This window comes from Mycteria americana, chromosome 4, assembly GCF_035582795.1.
Source record: "Mycteria americana isolate JAX WOST 10 ecotype Jacksonville Zoo and Gardens chromosome 4, USCA_MyAme_1.0, whole genome shotgun sequence".
Classification (NCBI taxonomy): Eukaryota; Metazoa; Chordata; class Aves; order Ciconiiformes; family Ciconiidae; genus Mycteria; species Mycteria americana.
The window spans coordinates 3,191,061-3,217,653 of NC_134368.1; the positions used below are offsets into that span (position 1 = coordinate 3,191,061).

The window sequence follows — 26,593 nt, forward strand, 5'->3', positions numbered from 1 at the left end:
CAATTATTATTTGATATCTTAGTTACTGTTAAATCTCCTCAACTAATTGCATAAATGCCATCATCCTAAATGCCACTCCCTGTTTGGTATCACATCCACTATGCATAAACATGCACAGTAATCAGTATGTATTAATTAAGGAGCCAAACACTCTAAAGTCACACAGATATAAAATAAGGAAGGGCTAATAACACTGAAGCAAAACTACCCTCTTTGAATACGAGGCCAGATGTAATTTAGAAGCCAGCCTAGAAATATATAGTGAATAGTTAAATGCTGTCAGAAGCAGATGAATCAAAAATTCACTGAACATCAGAATTTTTTTCTTTTCCAAAACCAGCACCCCTTAGCAGCATTTTCCCACATCTCCAACGTGAGTCCAAGTTTTTATTACTGCTGTTTTCCCCTGGAGATGGAGCATAGGCCAAAGCACAGCATGTCGGATGGCATTTTCTAAAAATAATTCTCAAATCTAAGTTCCTCTACTTAGACTTTATTATCTAGGTTTATACTCACGCTAAAACCTTCTGAGAGTCAGAATGATTGAAGACATAGCCTCCAACAATCCACATTTTATTGTCATGGATTATGGCTTTGTGAGATGCTCTAGGAAGTTTTGGAAGAGAGTATTCATCCCGGGTCCAAAACGACTGGTTCGCAGGAACAGGAACTGAACAGCCAGGACCTGGTAAAATAAGGTTTAAAAATTAAGTTGATTTTTTCCAAAGCCTGTATTTCAGCTAGAGGTCAATATCCTGCACCACGGGTGACAAAGATGGTGCATGGGCAGGTAACAGGTGAAAGCTGTGATCCTCGTTTCCTTGCCCACACCAGCAATCTGTGATGGACTTGGTGTGCGATCTCCCAACCGTAACCACATACTTCAAATTTAAAATTGTTTTCAGAACTAAAAAGCAGTTCCAGACTAGATGAACGAGTGATGCAGCAAAGCAGACACTCTGCTCCGTTCTCCCCTGCTGTGATTATAGGGGGGCACGGTGCAGACCCCTTCCCACTCCCCACACTAAGAGGGTATCTTCCACCACTTATCGAGCTACCACGTGCCCACAGAAGCCCCAACACAACCTGCAAAAGCTTCTGGACACCTGCTCAGCAGCATGCTACAAAAAACCAAGGTTCTACGGCTATCTTACCCACTTTTCATTCCCCTCCTTCTTAGCAATACATTGTTGTGTATTGCTTCTTCTTTTTTTCCTATATTTCTGCTATTCTTAAAGCGACTTTTCCACTGCCAGGCTTCCCTTCACAGTTCCCCGTGGCGTGGCAGAGGAGGAGCAGCAAGTGGCAAGGTGTCAGCAAAGTAAAGAGCCGCGTGGATGCTCTCTCCTTCTCAGTGACAGCCATCCACATGCATAGGGTTACGAGACAACAGACAGCACAGAACCTGCTGAAGAGGCTCAAGCCTTGAAAAGGGAATAGGTTTATGAGGACAGCCTTTAGGCAGTCATGAAGGTGAATCACTGTGTAACAGCGTTATGGTCTTGACTGTAAGAGACAGCATCTGCTCGTTCTTGCCAAGTTTCTACCAGCAATAATCTCCAGTTCAGGAAAGCAGACTGGAATCTGGTTTATCACCCTTGAAAAACTCCTGGTTTCTGAGGTAGACTGACCATTTTCAGATGTAAAAAAAGCTTCAAAATAAGAAAGGGGAGAGCAGCTTGCATCTCATTCTGCTATGGTTTGTTCTGGGGCTTTGGGGGTTTTTTTGGTGGGTTCTTTTGGTTTGGGTTCCCCCCCCCCCCCCGACACACTAACCTGCTACAGAAATGAAAGACAGGTAAAAAAGAGGGGTAGGCTAAAAACTGAGCAAATATAAGCCCACCTTTGCTGTCAGTGCACAACCAGACTCCAGAAAAGCATCAGGAAGCACTGCACTGCATAAGGGGATGTGGTCTTCCAGCCCTGAAGTATATTACCTGTGGCTGGTTTTATACCTGAGAGGCAGACGTGCTAAGCTCAGTACTGGGTGCCTTCTCCTTCGGATGCTCATTTTGCTAACCTGGATTCTTTCCACAGTGCCTAACACACCGTCTGGTTTTGCAGCGTAACTGAGTGGTGCAGTTGTGCCGGAGTGGTTGCATTTCATATAAGACTAATTCTTCCACATCAGTGTCTCTTTGCAAAGGAAACACGTATGTTTGGTCCAAACTGTTGACTGACGTGGCTGACGAGCATAGGTGGCCGTGAGAACAAGGCATTTTGTGCGTTCAAACAGGTTAACTACTGCCACCAGGCTCAAATTTGCTTTAGGTGCACAGGAACGAGGTTTAAAGTTTTTATCTGGTGCCTGCAGTTGGTACTGTTTTGTATGGTAGCGTGGTTGCTTTTAAAAGCATTTGTTACAAAGGAAGTATGATCTTTTGATATAAAAAGCTAGATACTCTGCTCCTAGTCAAAATGCTAATACCTGTCAAGCAGAACATTCTCACATACTCCCAGTAAAACTGCAAGAGCCATACATAGAAAACGCATCCAAGAGCTTCTCCGTATGAATCAGGAGACTTACCTTGCCAGCCTGCAGAGCACAAACATGCCTTAGTATCATTAAAGTTGCAATGCCCTCTCTCGGGAGCCCCACAATCATCTGTGCAGTAGGGAATATCACAAGCTTCTCCCTTCCAGTATTTGGCACATTCACATTCAAGAGCATTGGTGCTGTTATTGAGCTTGCACTCTCCTCGGCCGGAGCAATTATTGGGACACATATTGAAACTGCGAACAACAGGGAAAGAAAGTTTGTCAGTAATGAAACAGACTCCCAAGCCGTACCTCTTATTAACGAACACAAGAGTGATGTTGAACAAAAGTTAATACAACTGTTTAACATGCGAACCAACGAGAGCTGCTCATCTAGAACCTGATGTGATGGACCTACAGAGATTTGTTGTCCATCATCTACAGAGCTGCCTCACTTAATGAGTTAAACTTACGACTCCTCCGAAAAATTATCAATAGGATTTTTAGCCATTTGTAATGCAAATGAATTGCCTTAAAACGCCCAACAGTAAGTGAAGAATTTAGTCAGCCCTTAAGGCTTTTGTGGTGTCTGTGCAATTTATACTTAAAGTGCTCACAATTAAGTGCTATTCTGGGATCTGCTTACCAAGGGAACACACTTGAGATGAATCCCCAGCCAAAGACGTGCCTGTTTTGAATCATTTCTGATTTCATATCTGCAACGTAGCTGAGGCAAAACCAGATACATCCTTGGTGAAGATCCAAATTCAGAGACCCTATTCATTTCCAAATTCCAGTTTTTGCCGGTGTATTAACCAGTGTTACTTACAGATGGGGATTACTACCCACAATATTCTCACTTGCATGCAACAGGTGGAGTCACTGGCTCCAAGATCATAATTTCACAAGTGTTTGTTGAGTACTTATGTCCAGTAGTAACTATAAAGACTGTTAAACTGAAAAGAAATAAATATACTCTTTTATCTACTCTCTGCAAAAACGTTAGGAGGAAACCTAACGACCAGAACACACAGAAGAAACAAAACACAAAACAGTCCTTGAAAATTGTTTGAAATGATCGAGAAAGTGAAGAGTTAAAGAAATATTAAAATACCTGAAAGGAACTTTAAAAAGGCAGGTTATTCTTTGTTGGATTGCAATAGCGCATTACCGACGGCGGGCGGTAGATGGTGTCCCGGTTTATGGTATCAGCCAGACTTTCAAAATGCTACCTGCTTCAGGGTCTATGTTTCAAGTAACTTTGCAAAGGCTCCTTATTTTCTTCTGGAGCTTTCAAGGGGTGCTGGATGCCCCACATTTTTCAAAGAATCCACTGTATATTTAAGTGCTTAATAAGGATGAAAGCACCAAGACTAGTATTCAAAAACTAAGCACATCATTTTAAGGAAAACTTTCAGTTTTGCAAAAAGTCAGTTATGACCAAGGATTTTGCAGCTGATTTTTTTGAAGGAGAGGTGAGAACTTCCGCAAGTTACACCCAAATTAAGATCTCCCAGTGCAGCACAAACATAATTTGTATCTGTAGGAGCAAAAAAAATTCAAAGCCCATGGTCCCCACCAGAAGCAAGAAATTCCATCTCTGCTAGTATGTCCACACTGAGATAGTTTACTTCAAAACAAAACCTTTCTAAAAGCAGCCGATGAATGAGGGAGTACCTTAGAATTATTTTGAAAAAGCTTACCAATGAGGACTAAATATATGTTAGCAAACAGGAATCACCCACCCATAATATTTAAAATATGAACCAAAGAACGTAATGAAACCATTCCAGACTAAAAAGGAGCCAGATTAAGCAATTCGATCCAAGGACTGAACAAGAAAGAGCATCCCAAAGAAAACTGCTTGAGGATCCTCAACAGCAGGTACAGTCCAGTGTCCCAAATGAAATGTGTCTGCTTATGCAAAAGCATGTTTGTGCAGAACTATCTCTGCAGAATGCACAAGAGCACCCACATGCACAAAATACATCAATTCTGGTTGACTGAATATGATCAAATAAATCTAATAACATAAAATAAATAACATGATGTCTTGTTGAGCAACCATTTGCCCACGCTTACAATTGACAACTGAAGCTAATGCTGAGCACATTACAGTTATTAGCTGTTGCAAGGGTATAATAAAGATAAAAATCTAAATTCAAGTATCTACTCATAATTACATGCTTCAATGGCAGTTGTTTATTTCAAGAGAAAATTGAGAAAAGAGGAAACCTCCTTTTGCTCCACCTGCAACATCACTTCGGAGTGGTACTACTTACTTATATGTGATGTTAAACCCTGTTAGATTATAGGCAGCATCACTGAAGAAATGCAGAAGAGCATATCCAGAAGTAGCTACAACTTCTGGTACTGTTTCATTGCTATCTTTCTCAGGAACAATAAGACCACTGGAAAAGAAAAAAAAAAAAAAAACAAAACACCAATGTTAGCAGTGAAATAAAAGGGAGCAAAGCAACAACAGTAAATGCATCAGTATTAATAAAACGATTGAAACTCAAGGTATTTATTTGCATCTATTTGAAGCATAAAGAATTTGCGTAATGATCATTTTCATAGCGCAGTGTTATCAGATTGTTCTTCTTCAACAGAACTCCTTAAATATGCAAAAGAAAACGTCTCAACGTTGTGAGTATGGATACTCAACCAACCCTCAAAACCACCTCATTCTCAAAGGCATAAGAACCCTCAAGACCCTCTCAGAAAGATAAAACGGCATTTTTCAGGGACCAGTTCATTAAGCCCTCTTGCTTGGCTTAATTATCTGCAATTCAGTGACCATGTTACTGACCAAGGAGTGCAGACAAATCAGGATATTGAGGCTATCAAGAGCAGCATTACTGCTGCCCTCAACATGCACGACTTTGATCTACAAGAAGGAATGGCTGCAGGAAGGAAAGCAAATAGAAAACCCTGAAGTAATCAACTTGGATCTTCTGAAAGATAAATGTATATTAAAAGTGTTTAACCTGAGTAAACCTGAAGCTGTCTAGAATTCCAGTTATTCTTACCAAAAACCTACTTTCCCTCCCTTATTATTCTGCCATGATTTAACCAGGACCCATTCGTAAAACAAGGTGGCACTTTTGAAAACAGAAATGAGTGGGTCCCAAAAGCATAAAACCTGCTGTACCGAGCCAAAGTAAAGGTCTGCGGAGCCCCGTATTTCCTCCTGACTATGGGCTACAGCAAATTGCTTGGGAAAGACTGTGACAAATACAGCAAGTACGGAGCATTTTGGCGATGCGTGATCCAGCTTCCAGAAACCCACAGTTCAGGTGCTGTGACCTGGAGAACAGCACGCTTAAATAAACCATTCATCCATGCTTCTACCTACTTCCTTTCTGAATCATTTATACCCTTTACACCTGGAAAATCTGCAGCAGGGAGGTCGACAATTTAACTCTGCAATGGTAGAAAAAGGACTTCCTACGCTTGCCTTACATCTGCTGCCTGATCATCCACCGATGCCTCTTGGGCTTTTCCTCTCTGAGAAATAAGTACAGTCACCCTTACTCACCATCTTCCTGCCATCCACTCTTTCCTAAAGTTCCATCCGACTCATCGCATCCACGTTTGTTGTCTTTTCTGTCCTACACGGCTGTCACGCTCGCTATTCCCACCTCCTTCATTGCTTCAACACTTCTGGTCGCCTCTGGCTGTTTCTCTACACCCTTCCAGATTCTGCTAGATCCCCCAGCCTTTTCGTTTTCCAGGGGTGGTGGAGAGAAGGGAGGACGGTGGGCAAGGCTACTTACAGTATTCGAGATTGGACACAGTAGAGATTTATATAATCACCTGCCAAAATACCTGGAGTAAGCTGGAAAGGAGACTAAACGTATCTTGAAAGGAGCAACTACTGCCTATTTCCTTATTGCACAAAATAGTTTGTATCTGAAAGGGAATGTTTATTCTTCTTTTAACAGAAGCCTGACACCAACAAAACAAAGAAGTCAATTCCTCCCTCACACAAAAGACCTAAGAGGAAGCATAAATTTGAAGTCTATTGAATTTATTTTTTTGAAAGCCTTTATCTAAGCAAAGCGCATTGTCTACCACCACCTATTCCTAGTCAGCTGTTATTTTCTTGTAGAGAACCATCTTTCCCCCAGCTTCAGTCCTATTTTCAAAGGCTGAGTCAAAGCTTTTTGACAAGCAGAGACTCCAAACCCCAGAGCGGAGCATGTCGGGCAGAGAACCCAAGGCAGCTCCGGCCGCTCCGGAGGCGGTAGCTCTCCTGGGAAAGCAGCCGAGCCTGGTTTCGTGCCCTGCGACTTCTGAATATCCAAGGGCACCATCGACTACAAAGCAACGATGAAAAGAATTTTTCCCCCTGAAAAGAACTTACTTTTCCTCTTTTCAGATCTGTTCAGAACAGAAAGCAAAGGCATTTGAAGACAGTTCCCTAGGCCAGGGTAAATGAGTTTCTACACCCAAGGAAAACACTCACAGCTATCCACAGCAACCCATTCACATCGCCTGTAAAGCACTTTTTTGTGACCCAAATTTTTCTGTCCCCGCGATACAATACAATGGTGTGCTCGAAGAATAACACACACCCCCAGCGATCCTTTCCAAAAGCTTTTGCTATAGCTGTTGGGGGTGTTTGCACCAAGGGTAACAGATGAACGTGTTACCTACGGCGGGCTAAATGTGAAAACTGCACAACAGCTCTTCCTGCATAACAAGTCTTATCGTGGACAAAAAGATATCCTTCATTTTACCAACATGCTGTAAAAACGCAGTAACACGATCCCATGTTTTGGCTAAACAATTCCAGCACATTTGCAAATATGCAGCTCAATAAGAATTTCCTTGTGAGAAAGCCAGTTATTTTTTCTTCTTTCAGATCTCAAGGATACGGGATTAAAAGGCAAAATTCACTGCCTTTTTCTCCGTGTGTAACAGGTGCCTGTTTCAGTCTAAAATTTGAGACTTCTGATCTGAAGATGATCTCTCCCAAAAGACCATCTCCCAAAACATCAAAGAACAAAAATTCTAATAAACTTCTCCTTGCTATTCGGTTCATAGTTTTCCTTTGTAATGCAAACTGTAGGACGGTACGTCTCTGCCGCAGGAAAACAGACTCTAAATATAATTCAGAGTAGGGCAAACTACAGCTCAGAGACAAGAGAAAATTCCTTTGTTCTGATTTATTCTTCTTCAGTCTTATTCTTGCAGCACTTACCACTGATATTACAGGGCAATCTAACTGGAAAGCCCTGGAGCGGGGAGAACAACGGCAAAGTACAGAGTGAATAGTGAGCGAAGACAAAATCCCCCCCAATAACCTTTCCTAATAAAAGGACTAGCACAGGACAATTATTTGTTTTCTCTTAGAAATCTCAATTTGGGATTTGTTTGGGAAGAAGGCAGGTACCTCTGTAGCAGATGCTCTCACCACGTCTCCTGCTTGCTCCTTTCTTTCCATCTTTTTCTGATGACTCGTATGTAAAGATACGAAAGAGGGCATTATCCCACCCACGCACATTTAAAACAGCCTGATGAAACTTAATAGATAGACCGTAATTTCATTCAGAGAAAGCCATGAAGAGAACACAACACAACGGTAACGTTGAACATCCTTGAAAGGACGAATCTCAAAAACCGTGAATAAATTAGTGTGTGCACAGCATCGTTTTGAATAAACCAGCACAGACAGAATTCACATTATCTGCCATGAAAAAAAATGCAATAGGCAGAATCAGAATGATAAAGGATTATGCAAAACTTCCGTTAAATTACAATCCAGAATCTCTCAGAGATTCGACTCTGGCCAAGATTAGCCTATTTCACAATGTACCTCTTCTTATTTCTCTTTATAAGGTTTCAAAACATTTTGCAATCATCACTACTCCAAAGCAAACAAATACTCCTACTCAGCTAAGCTGTCCAATGACACTATTTCTTCGGTGTTGAAAGGCAAACCTCTTGTTTTGCCCTGAAACAATTTCTGTTTTCTGTGCACTGGATTTGTAGAGTCAGTGGCAGAGTGAAAAACAACATCCAGGAGAGTCGACTTCTCTATCGCCCTGCGCACGCCGCCTGCCTTCCTCTCTCCTCTGCACCATAGAAAAATGGGAATTATTTAAAACGAAGGGAATCTCCTCTATTACTTTTCCTTGATTTGCTATGCAAGCGTCACGGTGATGGAGTATTCATCATTTTCTCCTGAGACACAACCTGCCAGCCTGGCAGAGATCAAAAGCGTAAGACGCACTGAGCAGAAAATAGTCAAAAAAGGAAGACGATGGGAGCCACGAAAGGAAAGGGAGAAAACAGAGAGCACAGATCACAGAGAATTGAGAGAATACAGGTGATACCAAAACATTGGTAGTAGATTAGATTCTCAATCTATCGAAATGCAATGAGAAACCATCCTCTACTCCTAATTTTTAAATACTTTGACCCATCTGGGCACAGATGTATACAAAATGACACCATTTCTCCCTTATTAAAAAACAGTCTGTGCACATCGCCACACTCACAAGGGTAAAAATAAACTAAAAAAACCCCCACAAAACGAAAATAGAAATTACAAGAGACTACAATGCCAAAAAAATACAAAAGGAGGGGTGAAAATAAGGAGACATCTCAAACTGATGTTCTTAAAGGAAAAACTAAGATTCTTGTGCAGCAAGATGACTCCCAAACACAGACTTATAAGGAAACAAAGCAATTACAATGACACTTATAAAATAATAAAAAAAAAAGACTCATTATTGAGAGCTGGCAACACCCCAAACTATAATTATTCTTGGAACCATCTTCCCTCGTTGCACTAGAGACAGACCCAGCTGCTGCAGCAGCAGCGCAGGGCAAGCCTGCCTGCCCACAGACCCCCCGGATCAAGGGGGTTTGCCCCAAAAACCTCTTCAGTTCTTCCATGCTGCTCTTCTTGCCGGAGCCAGCAGAACAAGGACAAACCATAAACATATTAAGATGTGTCTGATGAGCCATTCAGTAATTTTTTAATCATTAAAGACGTCTGGATGAGGTGCTTAGGGACACGGTGTAGTGGTGGACATGGTAGTGTTAGGTTTACGGTTGGACTTGATGATCTCAAAGGTCTTTTCCAACCTACACGATTCTGTGATTCTGTAAGCGTGGCTGTAAAAGCCGTATTTCAAGAGAACGTGGACTGAAAAGCAAGGCATAACACCTTTTTTGCCATTACAGTGAAGAACTTTAAACGTTAAAAAATGATTTTAGCATCTAGCCCTGGAGAGACAGCCCAGGCTATTGGCCATGGTGCAAATGCCTTTCCCTTTTTGAAAACCTAAAGGCTGTTGCCTGTTTAATACCTGTGATGTTCAGTACAGGATATTTGAATTAATGGGAAAAAAAAAAAATCAACATCTTACTCTTCAGTCCATCAGAAACAGTTTAAGAGAAAAGAACCGAGAAAGTGAAGAACTGAAGAAACTTTCTGATCTGAACTTCTGTTACAGGCCTCCATTTAACTCAGAGGATTTTTCCTTTCAAAACTCTAAAATAGAAACTCTCTTTGTCCATCTTGTCAAATTGATTTGATGGTTTTGGAGGGGATTACAGGTTTAGTGAAAAAAAGCAATTTTGATACAATGCATTTTGAATTTCTCTAAGAAATCTGACTTTCTACCACAAAGTCATTTTCACTAATCGATTCTCACGCATTCAAAGCGTCAGTTGGCTCACTGGCAGGCTCATGAGTAAACACAAGCAAGGGAACATCATTCAGCAGGTACATTTCTAGCAAAATCCCAAATACATTTGCTCCTCACCTTACACTGATTTTTATCTTTTTTAAAATCAATACTCTACAAGTTATCCTGGATCCAAAGAAAACAAATGGAGCAAAATAATAAATATTTAGACAACAGGCTGCTAGAACAAAAAAGTCAACTGGCCTGCTCCATGAACCGAGTGTGCACATGATGACTGTATTGCAACACAGTCCAGCACAGGGTCGTAATATAATATATCCCCTATCTCAGGACACAGAATAAAAACTGATTTGGGAGGTGATGGTTGATTATGTGCTGAGTGCCAGCTCCATCAGAGGAGGGCGAGAACATCGATGGGCAAAAACCTGGTTACGCACATGAGCGAAGGTCACCCAACGCATGCTTTGAAGCAAGCAGAGCAATAGAACTTCAGCATTAAACAGTCCCTTTGTCTTCTTTCATAGAATCACAGAATGGTTTGGGTTGGAAGGGACCTTTAAAGGTCATCTAGTGCAACCCCCCTGCCATAAGCAGGGACATCTTCCACCAGATCAGGTTGCTCAGAGCCCCGTCCAACCTGGCCTTGAATGATTCCAGGGATGAGGCACCTACCACCTCTCTGGGCAACCTCTACGTAGAGCACGTACGCCCGCAGTTCATTCTCTGCCTGTATGTGCCAGAGGCAAGGACCACTTCTTCCTATAAGCCTAAGTTGATTAGCTCCTCTGGATACTCTCATAACACAACTAGTACCAACTCAACATGGTTTGTACCTTTCCCAGTGTAATTAATCCTCGTTAGCAACCCCCTTGCTGTTATCAGCTGATCATTTGCTCTAAGCAATGTAAGACAAGTCGATGGCGAGGGGTAAGCAGGGTTTGCAGGTTAGTTCAGGAAAGGCACTGAGGACAACAGAGAAGCAAGAGAGCACCTTTGCGTGTGCCCACGGCAGCAACGTGGGTTACAACTTCTGGCAAAGAATTGAAGGAATAGAAGGAAAAAAATAGAAGGGGGACAACCCTATGATGTACGAGAGGCGGAAGGAGTGAGGTTTGTTTAGCCTGGAGGAGAGATGGCTGAAGATGGGGAGAAATCTAATTGCTGCCTTCGACTACCTGAGGAGAGATTACAGGGGAGATAGCACCAGACACATTCACAGAAAAAGGACATGAAGCAACAGACACAAGCTGCAGCAAAGGAAGTTCTACTAGATATTAGTGTAAGATTTTTTTTTTTTAATTTATTTTTTTTTTTAACCATGAGGGTAGTCAAACGCTGGCCCACTGGCCCAGAGGATCAACGAGATCTCCATGCTTAAGAGAAATTCACAACTTGACTGGACAAGGTCTTGAGCAAGGGCCTGATCCTACTCTGAAGCTGGCCTTGCTTTGAGTGAGGGATCAGATCAGGGTCCCTTCCAACCCAACTCACCCCACGTTCTGTGCCTAGACTCAGATTTGGGTGTCCAAGTGCCGTATTCACCTGCAAGTAACGAAAGGAAGGTGAGCCGCTCCTGTTTGCTGAGGGTACGAGAGCTCACGTGGAGGCACCGCGGAGCAGCCAGCTCAGCAAGTGAGCGTGGGGCAGCCGCCACCATCTGTCACCATGACCATCCATCTGGCACCTGATAGCGACCGGGGGGCACTTCTGAGCACTCTCACCCCCAGCGCCAAGTGCAGAGCCACAGCCAAAGGTCTTGCAAAACAACGACTGTTCTTGAAGAGGAAAACACCCCCCGCCGACCAGCACAAAATGAAAATAAAGGTGCAAAAGCAGCTCCAGTAAATGTTTAACGTGGAGTAAAGTTTAAAAACACAACCAACACAGTTCACAGATGATGAGTGTAGTTTATCTGCTTCAGATTTCTTCATTCTGTGCAGACAAGCATGCTGGATTTCTGTTTCCTCCACATTCTTTTATAGCATTTTTGAAGCGGCACATTTATACAGTCTCGTGTTGCCTATGATCACAAATATAAACCAGCAATGGTATTTTTAACCCTGCTTAATAGAAAAAAAGCTTAATGTACAGGACCACACGGCCCTGGGGGCACTCAGACTACGAGAAGTTTAGTAAATAGTTTATGCAGACACTCGCACTGTGTAAATGTTTGCATAATGCAAACATTTATCACAGTTAAAAATTGATAAAACCAATTTAAAGTTCCTCCATAGTGCAGCGCTGGGGGTTTCCAAGATCATCTGATTATATTCAGGGTAAATACCATATTGTGAACAAACATAAGCGAGCATCAGAAGGTCAAGAAAACAAGATCAGAGCGGTGAAGGAAGTGAGGGCTCAGGCAACTGCTGTAGAAAGCCAGGGAGGTAACAAAAACTGAGCTTTAAAGAGGGAGGCATTTACAGTGTTTATCAACAAACTCTGAAACAGTGTCCAACTGTACAAAGTTCAATGTTGCAAATCCCCTGGCATGGTGTAAAAATAGCAAAGAGTGAAATATGGTTATGGTTAATATTAAAATTTAACATAAGCCAAGAAAAGAGATAAAATATGAACACTGCTCTTGAAAAATTCTAGTGCATTTATTTTTGTAACAGAGAAATGTATTTTTCAACAGATGCTTTTTTGCACTTCATCAAAATCAGAAGCATCTGCTATTTCCTGAATTTGGTTTACTGAACAACACAGCTCACTACTAATGAAGATGAAATTCAAACGTCATCTAAAGAAGCAATTAAAAAAAATAATTGAATTTTTTTCCTACCTCAGAAATGTTATTGTATTAAGCTCGCTCTTGCTTGTCCTAAGGCACAGACTTCCTAGTGATTTACAGATGATTTTAAAGTCTGAACCATAATTGTTAATGCTGTGAACTACTTATAACCTCAATTTAAAAAGCCTATTAATTTTTGGAAAACACACAAGAAACTGCAGGCACAAATCATGATCATTTCACCTTTTCGACAGCGTATTACAAATTAGCTCTATTAGAGCAAAATGACTATGACTCAAGATGACATTTTTTCCTCTTCCTGCATATCAATCCAGTGCCTGATACCAGGACAGTGCTTCCAGGTTGCACTTCCAGGTTTTTTATAGAATCATAGAATGGTTTGGGTTGGAAGGGACCTTAAAGATCATCTAGTCCAACCCCTCTGCCATGGGCAGGGACACCTTCCACTAGACCAGGTTGCTCAGAGCCCCGTCCAACCTGGCCTTGAACGCTTCCAGGGATGGGGCATCTACCACCTCTCTGGGCAACCTGGTCCAGTGCCTCACCACCCTCATAGATACAAGGAAGAAATTCGTCACTAATCTACATCTCCCCTCTTGCAGTTTAAAGCCATTGCCCCTTGTCCTATCACTACGTGCCCTTGAAAAAGTCCCTCTCCAGCTTTTCTGTAGGCCCCTTCAGATACTGGAAGGCTCCTTTAAGGTCTCCCCGCAGCCTTCTCTTCTCCAGGCTGAACAAGCCCAACTCTCTCAGCCTTTCTTCATAGCAGAGGTGTTCCAGCCCTCTAACCATCTTCATGGCCTCCTCTGGACCTGCTCCAACAGGTCCATGTCTTTCCTGTGCTGAGGACCCCAGATCTGGACGCAGTACTGCAGGGGGGGTCTCACCAGAGCGGAGCAGAGGGTCAGAATCCCCTCCCTCGCCCTGCTGGCCACGCTGCTTTGGATGCAGCCCAGGATATGGTTGGCTTTCTGGGCTGCAAGCACACATTGCCGACTCGTGTTGAGCTTCTCACCAACCAACAGCCCCAAGTCCTTCTCCTCAAGGCTGCTTTTAGAAGAGAGAAGGTTTCTTCTTCAGATGCAGTGAGAATAACCTAACAATTCATTCGTGTGTCCTGTTTTGACCTCAGGTTAGCCTGAAGGTTTACAGGAAGCATTCTTTCACTACGAAACAACTCTGCATTTTCAGTTGAAGACCAAAAAAAAAAAAAATACATGGTGGTTTTAATTTTTATCAACCTTTTGTTCCTATGCTGATCTTCCCTCACAGGCATTACAAGGATTTTTCAGAACAAACACGAAGTATTTTTAGAACTTCATTTCACAAATGAAAGGAAGCACAACAGAAAGTTAATTCTGGAAATAGTTAATCAGCCACTTGGAACAAGCAGAGTCCAAAGGGAACCATTAATTTTTCCATACACAACTTGGAACTATTTTTCTAACTTCAGCTAAAAGAATAGAAAACATAAGGTGGTGCTTGTCACTGCAAGACTAAAGTACATAAATGCACAAGTTATATTTAGGTCTTTTCGTGAAATGTCGACTGTTAACCAACATCCACAAACTGGTCTCTCACCACAGAGAGATGAGCCAAATACCAGTCACCCATCAGAAGAACAGATATTTTTACACACGTTTTTACAAGGTTGTGTGACCCATCGTTGTTGTTTCTGAATATGTTCCAAGGAGTAAAAATCTAAAGTTTAAGGTACATTAGGATATACATAGTTCTATGAGACCTCTATGTCTGCAATGTTGATCAATTGGCTTTTGCCTTCTGTCAGCACTGACATACTACGAGTTAAACTTATGTTCAAACCTGATAAATGGGGCAGTTTTCTACTTCAGAAGGAGCCTGCATACCAAATCATTTCAAGCTTAACCAGATGACAATAATTTTTTGTCTCTCAAATAATCAGGATTTGGAAATGAAAACATAATACTTACATGCTGCAGTGTACTAACACGATTTGTTCATTGTAAAAGCAAACACAACTCCTTAATTGTTTATGCTGACAATGACTGCACAAAAGGACACTTGCTATATGTGCTGTATTTGCAGTATTACATATTTAGATTACTGGAACATATTTATACTGCTAGAAGCCACATTTGATTCAGGCTCCAAGTTAAAGAAACACCAATGCATACAGTTCGAGTCTTACCAAGGAGAACTTACCTAAAGGCTGCCAGTAAGGGAGCGTAAATTGAATCTCCATCATACACATACAAGTGGTCCCAACTGCACTCTGTGGCAAAGTGATTGAATCGAAGCCTGAGGATTGTGTTTGGCCTGTAAAAAAAAAAAGTAGTAATAAAGAAAAGATTTGTAAATTAGCCACTGGACACACATGGCAAAGTCCCTCCAACAAACTCCTCCGGCATGAAGCTCCTCTCTAAACAAGGCTAAAACTGAGGGACTTAGTGTAACTGTAGATGCATCAAACATTCTGTGGCTTTCTTTTTTGGTGTGCACACTCCCCTGGTATTAAGCAACAGCTTCTTTATGGTCAGAAAAACTGTGTCCTTAAACCTTTCCCCACCACCAACGGCAGAAATTGAAGAGCAGGCACTGCCAGCCCTCTGCTCTTTACCAGTACTGACTCTCCTAATGACAGGGGTTTGCAGGGGTAAGCATGGAAAATCTACATGGACAATACATTCACATGTAGATGTGGCACTTAGGGACATGGTTTAGTGGTGGACTTGGCAGTGTTAGGTTTACCGTTGGACTCAATGATCTTAAAGGTCTTTTTCAACCTAAATGATTCTATGAAGAATCACAGCCACCAGAGAACTAACCAGAGCTATTTTTCTTGTTCTAGGGATTTTCTGCAGATTGATACGATTACAATGGCCTGAGATTATTTACTTGCCCAGATGCTGGCAGAAATCCTTCTTCTATGACTTTATTACTTGTGCAATACTGCAGGATGGCCCTCCTGAGGGAAGCCCCTCCAAACTGGAAATTGGAAATATGCCTCAGTGGACACTAACTAAAGAAATTCTCAGTCTTGCTCACCACCTTCTGGGAGCTGGAGAAAACAGGTCAAGAGAATGCAGAGAAGACCCATCCTCTACAGGATGGGAGGCCCTTTTGCCAAAAGGTTGGTCTTTGGTTATTACTTGGACTGTCAAGATGCACCAACCACTCACTGCCCCTCATTCCTTACAAATGCTAAGCAGGTTGCTTGACTTCTGGAGATGCGTCACAAAAAATACTGGGACCAGTTGAGAATGAACAAGCTGGAAGTCCTGGAAGAGACTTGCTGCCTTCCACCTGAATGCAGTGGGCCCCACACACCCTGACGTTAACACCACCAGTCAAGAAGAGTCTACTCTGTTGACTTACTAAGTCAGGAGAAGAGCATCAAGGGGCCTGATCTTCCAAGATGTATCAGCAGGAAAAAGGTTTTATTTAGTTGATGTGGGGATGGAAACAGTAGTTCACACACCAAAACACAGCAGCATTTCTTTCACTCCATACACAAAAGATGCCCACTAAGCCATAACCAAGTAACGTACATTTAGACACCATTAGTATCATGGCTAATACGCAAAGATACACCTAAAGAAAATCACACAGAAACCACAGCAGATATCTAATTTAGGGCTCAGCTCAAGGAGGGTGAAAACACCACTAAGATTGTGCTTGGACCCTGAAATAAAAAGAGAGTGAATCTATAGCAGCACTGCTTTTTCCTGCCCACAGCTGTAGCTGTTGAAAGGGTAGATGCAAGTGATTAGGATCTCTTCAACAGCATTGGCCTTGGGTTCAGATGAAATCCTTGTTCATCCTAATCAAATAAATTAATAAAATGTCAGCTTGCCATAGAGTCCTTCCTTCCCACAGAAAGGAATTCTTTAGGGAGTTATTCTGCAAAAGAATTATTTTTTGATAGGCACAATGATCTACTCCAGGCCTTTGGAAAAAGAGCAGCAGGTGTAACTCAAGGATAATGTCTTGCTTAAAGAGAAGGCACAAAGAGTACTCATCGTTTCAAAACTGAGCAGCCTACGAAATTGTAGGGGGTTTGCTTCTATTTTAACGGTCTGACAGCTGTATAGCAGAAAGAAATACTTAATCAATAAAAGCTTTAGACCAAGAACAAAAAGAAAAAGATTATCTTTGCTACAGCTAACAACTCATTAACAGACAGCACTCATTTGCAGAATCGCAAGGCACATGGCTACAGGTTCTGCCTCAGACGGGATCCGCAGGCTGGCTGGATCTCATCTGCCTCGTCTCATGCTCCTGGGGAAAAATGAAAAGGACACCCCCGGGATGAGGACACAGCACAGACACCAGCCAAGAAGAGTCAGGACGTGCAAAAAGGAAATGAGTACAGTAAAGAACACATGGCTTATTTTACATCTGAATTTATCTCGCATCCTCAATTGCACATTCGGATTGTACCTTTACTTGCTAACCTCAAAAGCCCTCCGCATACCGGTATGCTAGCAACGAGGTGAGGGCACGCAGCAGAATTTAACAGCTTTGTAGATGCTGTTTTCCAAGTCCAGATCTCTCTGAGAATTTCACACTTGGCAGAGAGCTTGGGCTATTTTCACAAGGGTGCATATTTCAGCTGTTTTAATCAGTGTGATTATCTCCTTTCTGTTTACCACCATCCTCTGACAGCAGGGTACAAACAATCAGAAGCAGGAAAAGGACAGCGAGTTAAATGCCTGGCTACGAAAGAAGGAGGAACATTTTTGTACACCTCTTTACAGCAAGTAAGATCTCACTTCAGACCCCACGAAATGATTGTTTTCTAGGAAACCTCTCCATACTAGCAAACAAAGGCTGAAGGAGCAGTTACGGTGACATTATCGGGGACCCATGAGCAGCACTTGACTTCTGATAAAAATATAAGTCACATTATGCTTTAGAAAAAGACGTTATGAGGGTTAAGGTTGCTGTACTGGAATTGCTGAGGCTGGTTTGTCTGTAATAACATTCTTGGAAAATATTTTTTAATTATTTGTAATTCCAAACTGTCTGCAGTTGTATTTTTATTACCTACAAAAATTAAGAGCTGTTGCCACTTATAGCATCTAACTTTTGATCTTAACCACATTAAAGAACTGGGCTCCTTATATAGTTAATAGCGAGTGGTAGGTTCCCAATTTCTGTGTTCTGGATGGCTCTCTGGAACAGCTTAGCCCTCACCTTTGAGTATCTTGGGAGCTTAGGCATTTAACTTACTCATCCAAAATAAACGTCTGAAGTAGGTGAAGTGAATACCAATTCCCCCCCCGCCCCCATCAGACCTCCCATACATAGAGAGAAGACTAAGGAAAAGTGTACTCTGGGCTTTTAGTAAGTTCTGATCCTCCAAGATGCCAAGAGACCTCAGCTTACAGGCGTTCAAATGCAAGTTCATGCTCTCACATGACTTGTCCCGATTCACAAACCTCTCTACTTACAGATTCAGGGAACAGCATGGAATGTGGCTTAACGCATAGCTGTTAGCACACAGCGTCATAACTGACCGTGCAAAGTTTTAGAGACTCAACAAATTGATTTTACAGTCCTGGCGTCAGCTTGGTACCATGAAAAATATATTTCAACAAGTCAGATGCTCTGACCCGCTGCACCATCAATCAGATGACAGTCAGAGGATATGCACTAAATACGCTACTCCTAAAAATCTTGGCAAGAAGTCACTATAAGCAATATAAGGATCAGATACAGGAAGGGTAGGGAAACGAGGGGAAGAGCTCTGAGGGACTTCTCGCACTTTAGAAAACCTTTGCAAAAAAGGTCAATGGTCCCTCTGAAGTGGACCCACTCATGGCCTAGTGAGTAAATAAGCATCTGAAGTGCATCATTACAGAAACTGATTCTTCACGAATAAGAGCTTTAATAGAGTTTGCTCTATTTTTTTTCATACTGCCAAAAAGTCCCATACATAGTTAATCCCAGTATCTGAATGGCCCACTACGATAACAGTTAAATAATTCATAATTCTTTATTTATTTATACAAATGTGTTTATTTTAATTTTCCATGTGCGGTTTCAACACGAACGGTATTTTACACAGGAAACCTCTAATTCAGAGGTCAGTTTGGAGGGCTCAGTTGCACAAAAAAACAGAAACATATTTACCAAGAATAACTAAGTGCTGCCCTATCTGGTTTTAAGTATAGCAAAAAAGAATCATGAGATCTAAAAATACTCAATGCAGATAAACCTCACCTAAAAGTCACAATAAGCAACACTGGAGCCCAAGATGCTTACTACGCTCACCTTCCTTCAATGAGCCAGGTGCATTTGGTTTTGTATTTGTAATTTCCGGGCCCATCCGTGACGTACCCTGAAGGTCCAGTGAGTCTGTAAATAAAAAACAAAGACAAGCATTAGTCTCCAATGGTATTAAACACTCATAAAGGATTTCCTAAATTTAGAAGATCCAGCATTAGATTTTTATTTACTTAAGAGCCACTATCAACAAACCAACAACAACGCAACACAAATTGGGCAATTGGGATTCTCCCGTTAAACTCTCTGTACGTGCTTTCTGATGATTGTCCTGAGAGAACGACAGTTAAGAGCGATGCTTTCTCTATCAGATTGATGGTTTGTTTCAAACCACCACCCTAGGAAAAAAAAAAAAATACAGACCTTCCTCCACAAACAAAGACTAATACACAGACTAATAGCACGCAGCCAGCAAAAGGAATTCCTAACATAAAAGCTAAAGTTATTCCTAAACTATTTATTTATACAAACTACACCATTCTTGCAAGAAGTTCAGATGAAGTCCAGGGTGCAACCTCTCACCCATTCTGTATCTGATTCTTCACAAAGTCCTTGACGACCTCCTGAACGGAGGACTGATCCCCATAACCCTCTAGTATAAAACAAGACCTTAATTCCTCATGCATCAAGGGCTGCATAACTCAGGATAATGTCAGAGCATGTCTGTCCCAGGCATCCCCCACCTTCAGTAGCATGTTCCCATCCCCACGTCATCCCATATTAAGTGATCGAAGTCAAAGAGTGGTCCCCGCTGCCGGGACGGTGCCAGGACTACCCCATGAACATCCCTTCCCCTCTGCACCTGTAATAGGAGGTGACAACTTGACAGCAGCAAAAAACTCTGGAAAAGGGTGTAAAAGCAGAAAGTACAGTTGGAATCATTCATCCCAAGACACTCAATGAACGCCAGTACTTAAAACCATTAAAAATTCAAGATGCCACTGAAAAAGAGAAGAGAACAAAGCCAGCAAAGGACTCATTTTTGTCAACATCTGCAAAACATTATACAGTGCAAATTCTAGATAACTGCATTTGTCTAGACACTGCTTGCAGGGATGTCCAAACAAACAGCAGCAAGCCCAGTCCGGAGCTCAGAAGGCTGTTGTGATAAAAAGTTCACGACGTATTTCAGGACTACGCTTAATCCTTTGTTGTGGTACAAAGGAAATTGAAATTCGTGCTCATTACTTGTAATGCTCATTACTTGTAATGGGCATGAATACAGGCACTGGAAAGAGTGAGCAAAGCCGTGCAAAACCTGCTTTCACATTTCCATTACTCCTACTTGAAACGTGACAACCAAACATATACACACTGTAAGACAAAATGAACGTAGCAATCCACTGGCTGCAGCGGTAACTTCTCCTTTCCACGGATTTTAACACGGTATGTTTTCTCCAAAGACCATGGACAGCAGAGAAGACGATCACATTTCATCAAGGCTGAGGGAGATGGGCCTAGCAGGAGTTTGGGGCGGCAGATCTGACAGATCACTTGGGCTCCCAAAAACCAGGCACTGAGATTCTGCATCTTCTGCCTTAGCACAGAGGCCGGTAGGAGCACGTGTGGGCAGAAGACAAAACCAAGAGCCAGGCTGTTCGGATACACGCTCCCGTCATATGCATTAGACAAAATATTCCAGATTGGTTTTAACAAATAGCTGAAGTACAGCAGAAAGAGTTGAAAATAAATTACCAGGGAAGGATGACAGCAAATGGAAGCAGTTATCTGAAGATGCCCAAACACCACGTTCTGGCAGAGCATATACTGGCACCTGCGCAGGATTCCTACCTAGGGAGGTTATAAACTCCATCGTCAGCACATGGCTGGAGCAAACCACAGCCTTCTGGCAAAATTAAATCATCCTACTTAAAACACGGTTTCAGTAAAACAAAAACACTCTGCAAAATCAAATTTGGCAGAAAAGAGAAGGAAGCAAGATCAGAAGTTCCCAAAACCGGTATCTTGGAATCTTTTGCTGTGTCTTTTCCTAGTGATCTGTTAATGTTATCATCTAATATTTGTTAAATATTTTGATTGAAGCAAAATGGTTTTCCAGAATCTTTTCCACAGAGAACTTTTAAGGTTCAGCTCTGATCCAAATTAAAAAGGCAAAACCCACAGATTTTGAAAACCACCTTCCTCTTCCTCCATGTTAACTTACTATAATACTTTTCAACCTCAGAAATTTAGCTTAAGATTTTTAAAAGCCAGTTACTGAAGTTCTGCAGGAGATGTACACCTAAGCAAGTGAAGAAACAACTCCAATTTTCAGGAGCACAGGAAGCATCTGTACCTTCTACAGAGACACAGATAGATGTAGATAAAGATACACAGACGTGCATATTTATATTTTAAGGCTTCAACATCTTTGAAAATTCAAATTACTTATCTACTGACCAGGACTTTGCAAAAACAGATGCAAATTCCAAGTTGCAGGCAATAACATCTAGACTGTTTGTCTAAAAATTCATCCTTTGGAAAATAATATCTGTGGAAAAGCTAGGAATCAAACTGTATCAACGCTTCCACACTGACAGCATTTTGCATGCAACCAAGAGTAAACAGACTCTGGAAACCTGAGCAAGTCTCGCAAGCTAAAAACAACCTTATGCAATCTGCCAAGTTCTCAAAGAACCTCTGCTCAGAAAACTCTTTGAACAATTTTCTCTGGAAACAATTACTAAATCATTCACCACAGAAATGCTATCAAGAATGATGGAAAAATAAAATAAAATAAAAAAATAACCCGTTAGTACTGTAGCCCCAGCCATGTCACATCTCGGGCCGGGGGGGCGGCGGGCTGTAAAAAGAGCATTTCAACATCAACATAATTTAATCATAGTTCAGCAATGTAAAAATAAAACACAAGATTTAGTTTTGAACAAATAACCAAGTCCAATTTCTTTGATATGCTATTAGTTAAAAACTTATCTGCAAGTTACTCAGATTCCTTACTAAGCTTTAGAAGCTGCTGCCACTACGAACAAATAAAGGATATTAAAAAAAAAAAAAAAAATCAGAGTTGACATCTCTGAAAGCAAAAGACATAGGAACTAAGTTCTTATCCCACCTGCTGCCTGGCACGGGCAGGGCATTAGCAGATCCGCGTTACTCTATAAATGCTCTCAGAGAGACATGCTCCAAGACAGACAGAAATAAATACTAAGCACTAAAAGCAAACTGAAGCTGGAATTTTATCTTTACATTCAACAGGGAAAGCTAAGCTGATCTCCCAGCTCTAGTTACAAAAAAGCAAACCAACCCCCTCGTCCTCTCCAGCTCGGTCCTGTTTATACGTGATGGTGTCTCGTTCAGTACTGGTGGGCACTGATAACTAGGACGTGTCCTACACAATGTTTTGGCTTTTTGTGTGAGCAAAGGCTCAGGAAGGGAATGCATGAATAACTCAACGAGGAAAAACACTCCAGGAACGATGTAACTCCCCTGCGAGGAAAGGCTGAGAGAGTTGGGGTTGTTCAGCCTAGAGAAGAGAAGGCTCCGGGGAGACCCTACAGCAGCCTTCCAGTACTTAAAGGGGGCCTACAGGAAAGATGGGGAGGGACTCTTTGTCAGGGAGTGTAGTGATAGGACAAGGGGTAACGGTTTTAAACCACAAGAGAGGAGATTTAGATTAGATATCAGGAAGAAATTCTTCACTATGAGGGTGGTGAGGCACTGGACCAGGTTGCCCAGAGAAGTTGTGGATGCCCCATCCCTGGAAGCGTTCAAGGCCAGGTTGGACGGAGCTTTGAGCAACCTGGTCTAGTGGAAGGTGTCCCTGCCCATGGCAGGGGGGGTGGAGTAGATGATCTTTAAGGTCCCTTCCAACCCAAACCATTCTAGAATTCTACTTCAACGCGTGACGTTTTCATGACATACACCGGGCTATGCACTAGAACTACTCTCATGACGTACACTAGAAGACTCCTACCCCTGGGTAACCTACTGCCAATTCCACCAGGCTCTGAGGTCTTTTGCCTTACTAAATGCTTTGTGCCTATTTACAATTTTATCCCTCAGATTCCATAAAGTATGGAAAGGTATCGATTCCCATTTGTCTTTGCTACCTTGGCAGTACAAGATGCTACTCTACAAGAAGCACTTCTGTACTACTTGGGTGTTACATCTACTACTCTGCAAGGTACAGTTGCTACACCCTAAGAAAATCAAAAAGCAAGGTCCATCAAATATTCTCTGTGATGCATACACACAGGTGGAAAAACATACAGAAAGCATAGGTACCCCATTTAGCACCTACAAAGCTACAATATTGACTTTAAAACCTCCAGCGTAGAAAAACAATTGCAAGGATCTGTTTACAAAACTGAGATTTGAAAATATATACATATACTCATGTGCTTATACACACTACTTCAGGCTTGTTTCAAACACTACCAGGTGGCAACAGTGTTATGTGCAGCTGGTATAAATTTTTCACTGATTTTCAAGTGGACTGCAATATTTAAGAATCAAAGGGAAAAAAAGGGAGTTAGGGAGCTGAATCTACAGCACAGGTATTCAAAGGGCTCCAACCTTGAGTGCCGCTTATTTCAGCTTTTTGTAAGACAAAGACAAAAGGGAAACAATGAAAAGGATGAAGAGCTCACAAAAGAGAGCCTGCTTCAAAGAGAAATATTTTATGTAAAAGAATTCTGTGTAGTTAGCTACTCCCCTCTAGTTCTGGGAGCCCCCGAAAAGCACAACGCCAACACAAGAAAATCAGACAGCAAGCAATGGCATCTCCTGGGTAAAAAGCCAAATCCGAGTATTAGAGCACACCAGACAAATCCATGCGTTTTTAATAATAACACAAGTAATACTAGCAGCATGTATTTTTCACATACAAATTAGTATACACTGACAAAGTTCCTACAGAGACATGAACGGCACAACTAGGCAAAGATCAAAGCTGTTATCTAATTACCATCTCACAAAGCCGAAGCAATCCTCTTGCTAATAGCTGCGTACAAAAAGTCACAAACTCGAGAAGAGCTTATAACTCAGGACTAAATCATTTTGCAGCACTTCTTTCCAAAGCGTCGCAACGTTAAAGGCAGGCTATATGCTGGCAATGAGGTGTTGAAAATACTTGTTTTCATCAGGAGTACGAAAGAGAAAACGCAGAGTGCCTTTTCTTCAGTACTCACCAGAAAAGGTAAGCAGGTTTATACATATAACAACATATATGTATAAACCGTCTGGTTTATACAATACATTAAACCTTAACGTCTAAGAGGTCATCAGTGGATCTCAAAATTGTTTTGTATTGCTTTCAGTAAGACTGCAGTTACACTTATAACGCCACAGAAGACCTATCAGCATGTTGTCTGGAGAGTTTTAGCACAGCCTTTCCACAAAAAAAAAAAAAAAAAAAAAAACAAAAAAACCAAAAAAAACCCCAACCCACAACAACACACAAAAAAGAAAAGAAGAAAACCCCAAACAAACCCAAAACCCAGTTGCTCATCCTAATTTTGAAGGTGCTAAATCTAGAGACTGGTGCAAACAATGAGTTTTCCTCCTCTCTCCCCTTTCCTTCCCAAGTGTTGCTGCGCTGCCTCAAGCACACCACAATTAAAAGCCATTGTTTCGGGTAAATTTGAAGTTGAAGCTGATAAAGAAAGGGCTGTTACAGCCTATTACCAGAACAATGGCATTCTAGCCTAAATGGATTAACAATTTAGCTTTGTTCATTTTCTCAATAAACGCACTGAGGTTAAAGGATATATCCTTCGAGGGTTTGCTACAAGCAAATACCCTAATTTATAGGCATGGAATAGTGATCAGCCACATAGGGAATGAGAGAAGCAGATAAACAAAATCTATGCATCTATTTAATTAATTTCTAATGTAGAACAGCTAAATCCCCTCTTCTGCCAGCTAGGTGCCACACCACAGGTACAGCTGGGAAGACAGAATTAATTACACGCCAGGTCTCACACAGACCAAGGTAACGACATTACTGCAAAATCAAGTTTGAGAAGGATTTAACCTATGCAGCAATAGGTACCCAACCAAAGACTATGAACCACACTGGGTGTATAGAGAGACTCCTCCCCTGCCCAAAGCCTCCAGTGCAACCGAGATAAGAGAGCCCTCAAGATGAGTAAACTCATGCAAAAGTCACTGCTGCCACCGTAATCCCAGAAATGCCATATCTGATCACCTTAACTCTACAACTAAGGATGCAAAGTCACTGCTTGTTCATCCTATTGCTTTTTCAGTTACTCCTCCATGGTGCTATCGCACGAGTTCCTGCATCGGCTTGAAGGCAGCTCTACCCTGTGATTCCCAAAAGTCTGGGGTAAGAGCTTCTGGATGGTGTTACCCGCCTCTACAAGAAGAAACCCAGCTCATGTCCTCCTCCCCTGGGTGGTGGCGGGTTGACACATGATCTGAAGAAAGGTCCCAACCTCAACGGGGACGCTCCTTAACAGTTCCAGCAAAGAGCACTCAAGCAATTCCCATCAAGCCACGAGATGCACAAAGTGGAGGTGAAGGTGCCTCCCAGTAGTTTGCTACAACCCCAGCTGACCTGAACACTCAATTTGGAAAGCAAGAGCTCAAAATTCCCACAATAATGCCATTTACCGCCACACTGCGCAACAGAGGCACACAGCCCTGAATCCCTAGAAAATCTGATGGCTTTGCAAGCAAAGAGCATCTTCAACCAATCTCACAGCAACATGCCACTATTCCAGCACTTCCAAAACCATCTTCTGCATTGCCTTCATCAGGATTTTCCTCCCAGGGAGGATCAGGTATTTCAAGGTCACTCTGCACTGCTCTGCCAATCTCACCATGGCAAAGAGGTCAGAGAGGAGTGACAATCAACCTCTACGCTTAATATCTTCTGTTTTCATCCCACTTTCCATGGTACTGTTGAATAGATGCTAAAGAGCTGTCTTCATGGAGAAAAAAGAAAAAAAAGAAAAAAGAAAGAATGACTGACACACTTAATTTGATATGGGAAACACTGTTTCTCCAAAGGAAGAGATTAGCTTTGCCCTTCTGCGTGAGATATGTAAATATACGGAAGGTGATTTCCTGGCTGCTGATCAGAGATAAGGGTAGAGCCTGAAAAGCCCAGCCATGTCTGAGAAAGGATGCTCAGAGAAATTGCAGCAGGCAAAATATATCACTGCAGCTTCTCCTGTCGGAGTCACAACCTGCAGCACTGATGCTCACAAACCTGCTCAATCCCTCTTTGCTCCTGAAAGACATGCCTTGATTCAACAAGCTGCCGGGCTCCAAAGAAAACTGAACGACCGTCGACAGCCTGAGAGAGATCAGAAGGCACAAATGCTGCTACAGTCTTAAAAATCATTAAGTCAACAAGCTAGAAACCAAAGAGTTTCAAACATTGCCCCTCTCCAGTTGGCCACGGGTATCTCCATCAGGCTCCCTATGTTGACACACT

At 42.0% G+C, this 26,593-nt stretch overlaps 1 protein-coding gene across 2 annotated transcripts in view; it reads right to left on the reverse strand.

Annotated features, from left to right (window-relative positions):
- The window catches only part of ATRN (attractin), a 159,740-nt gene that overhangs the window by 106,000 nt on the left and 27,147 nt on the right, over positions 1-26,593 (reverse strand). For both annotated transcript variants that reach the window (XM_075499466.1, XM_075499468.1), the window contains exons 2-6: positions 19,159-19,242; positions 15,085-15,198; positions 4,761-4,889; positions 2,528-2,733; positions 517-685 (exon numbers count right to left, since the gene is read on the reverse strand). In XM_075499466.1, the coding sequence (XP_075355581.1) occupies positions 517-685; positions 2,528-2,733; positions 4,761-4,889; positions 15,085-15,198; positions 19,159-19,242 (702 nt within the window). The remainder of the gene's footprint in view (positions 1-516; positions 686-2,527; positions 2,734-4,760; positions 4,890-15,084; positions 15,199-19,158; positions 19,243-26,593) is intronic.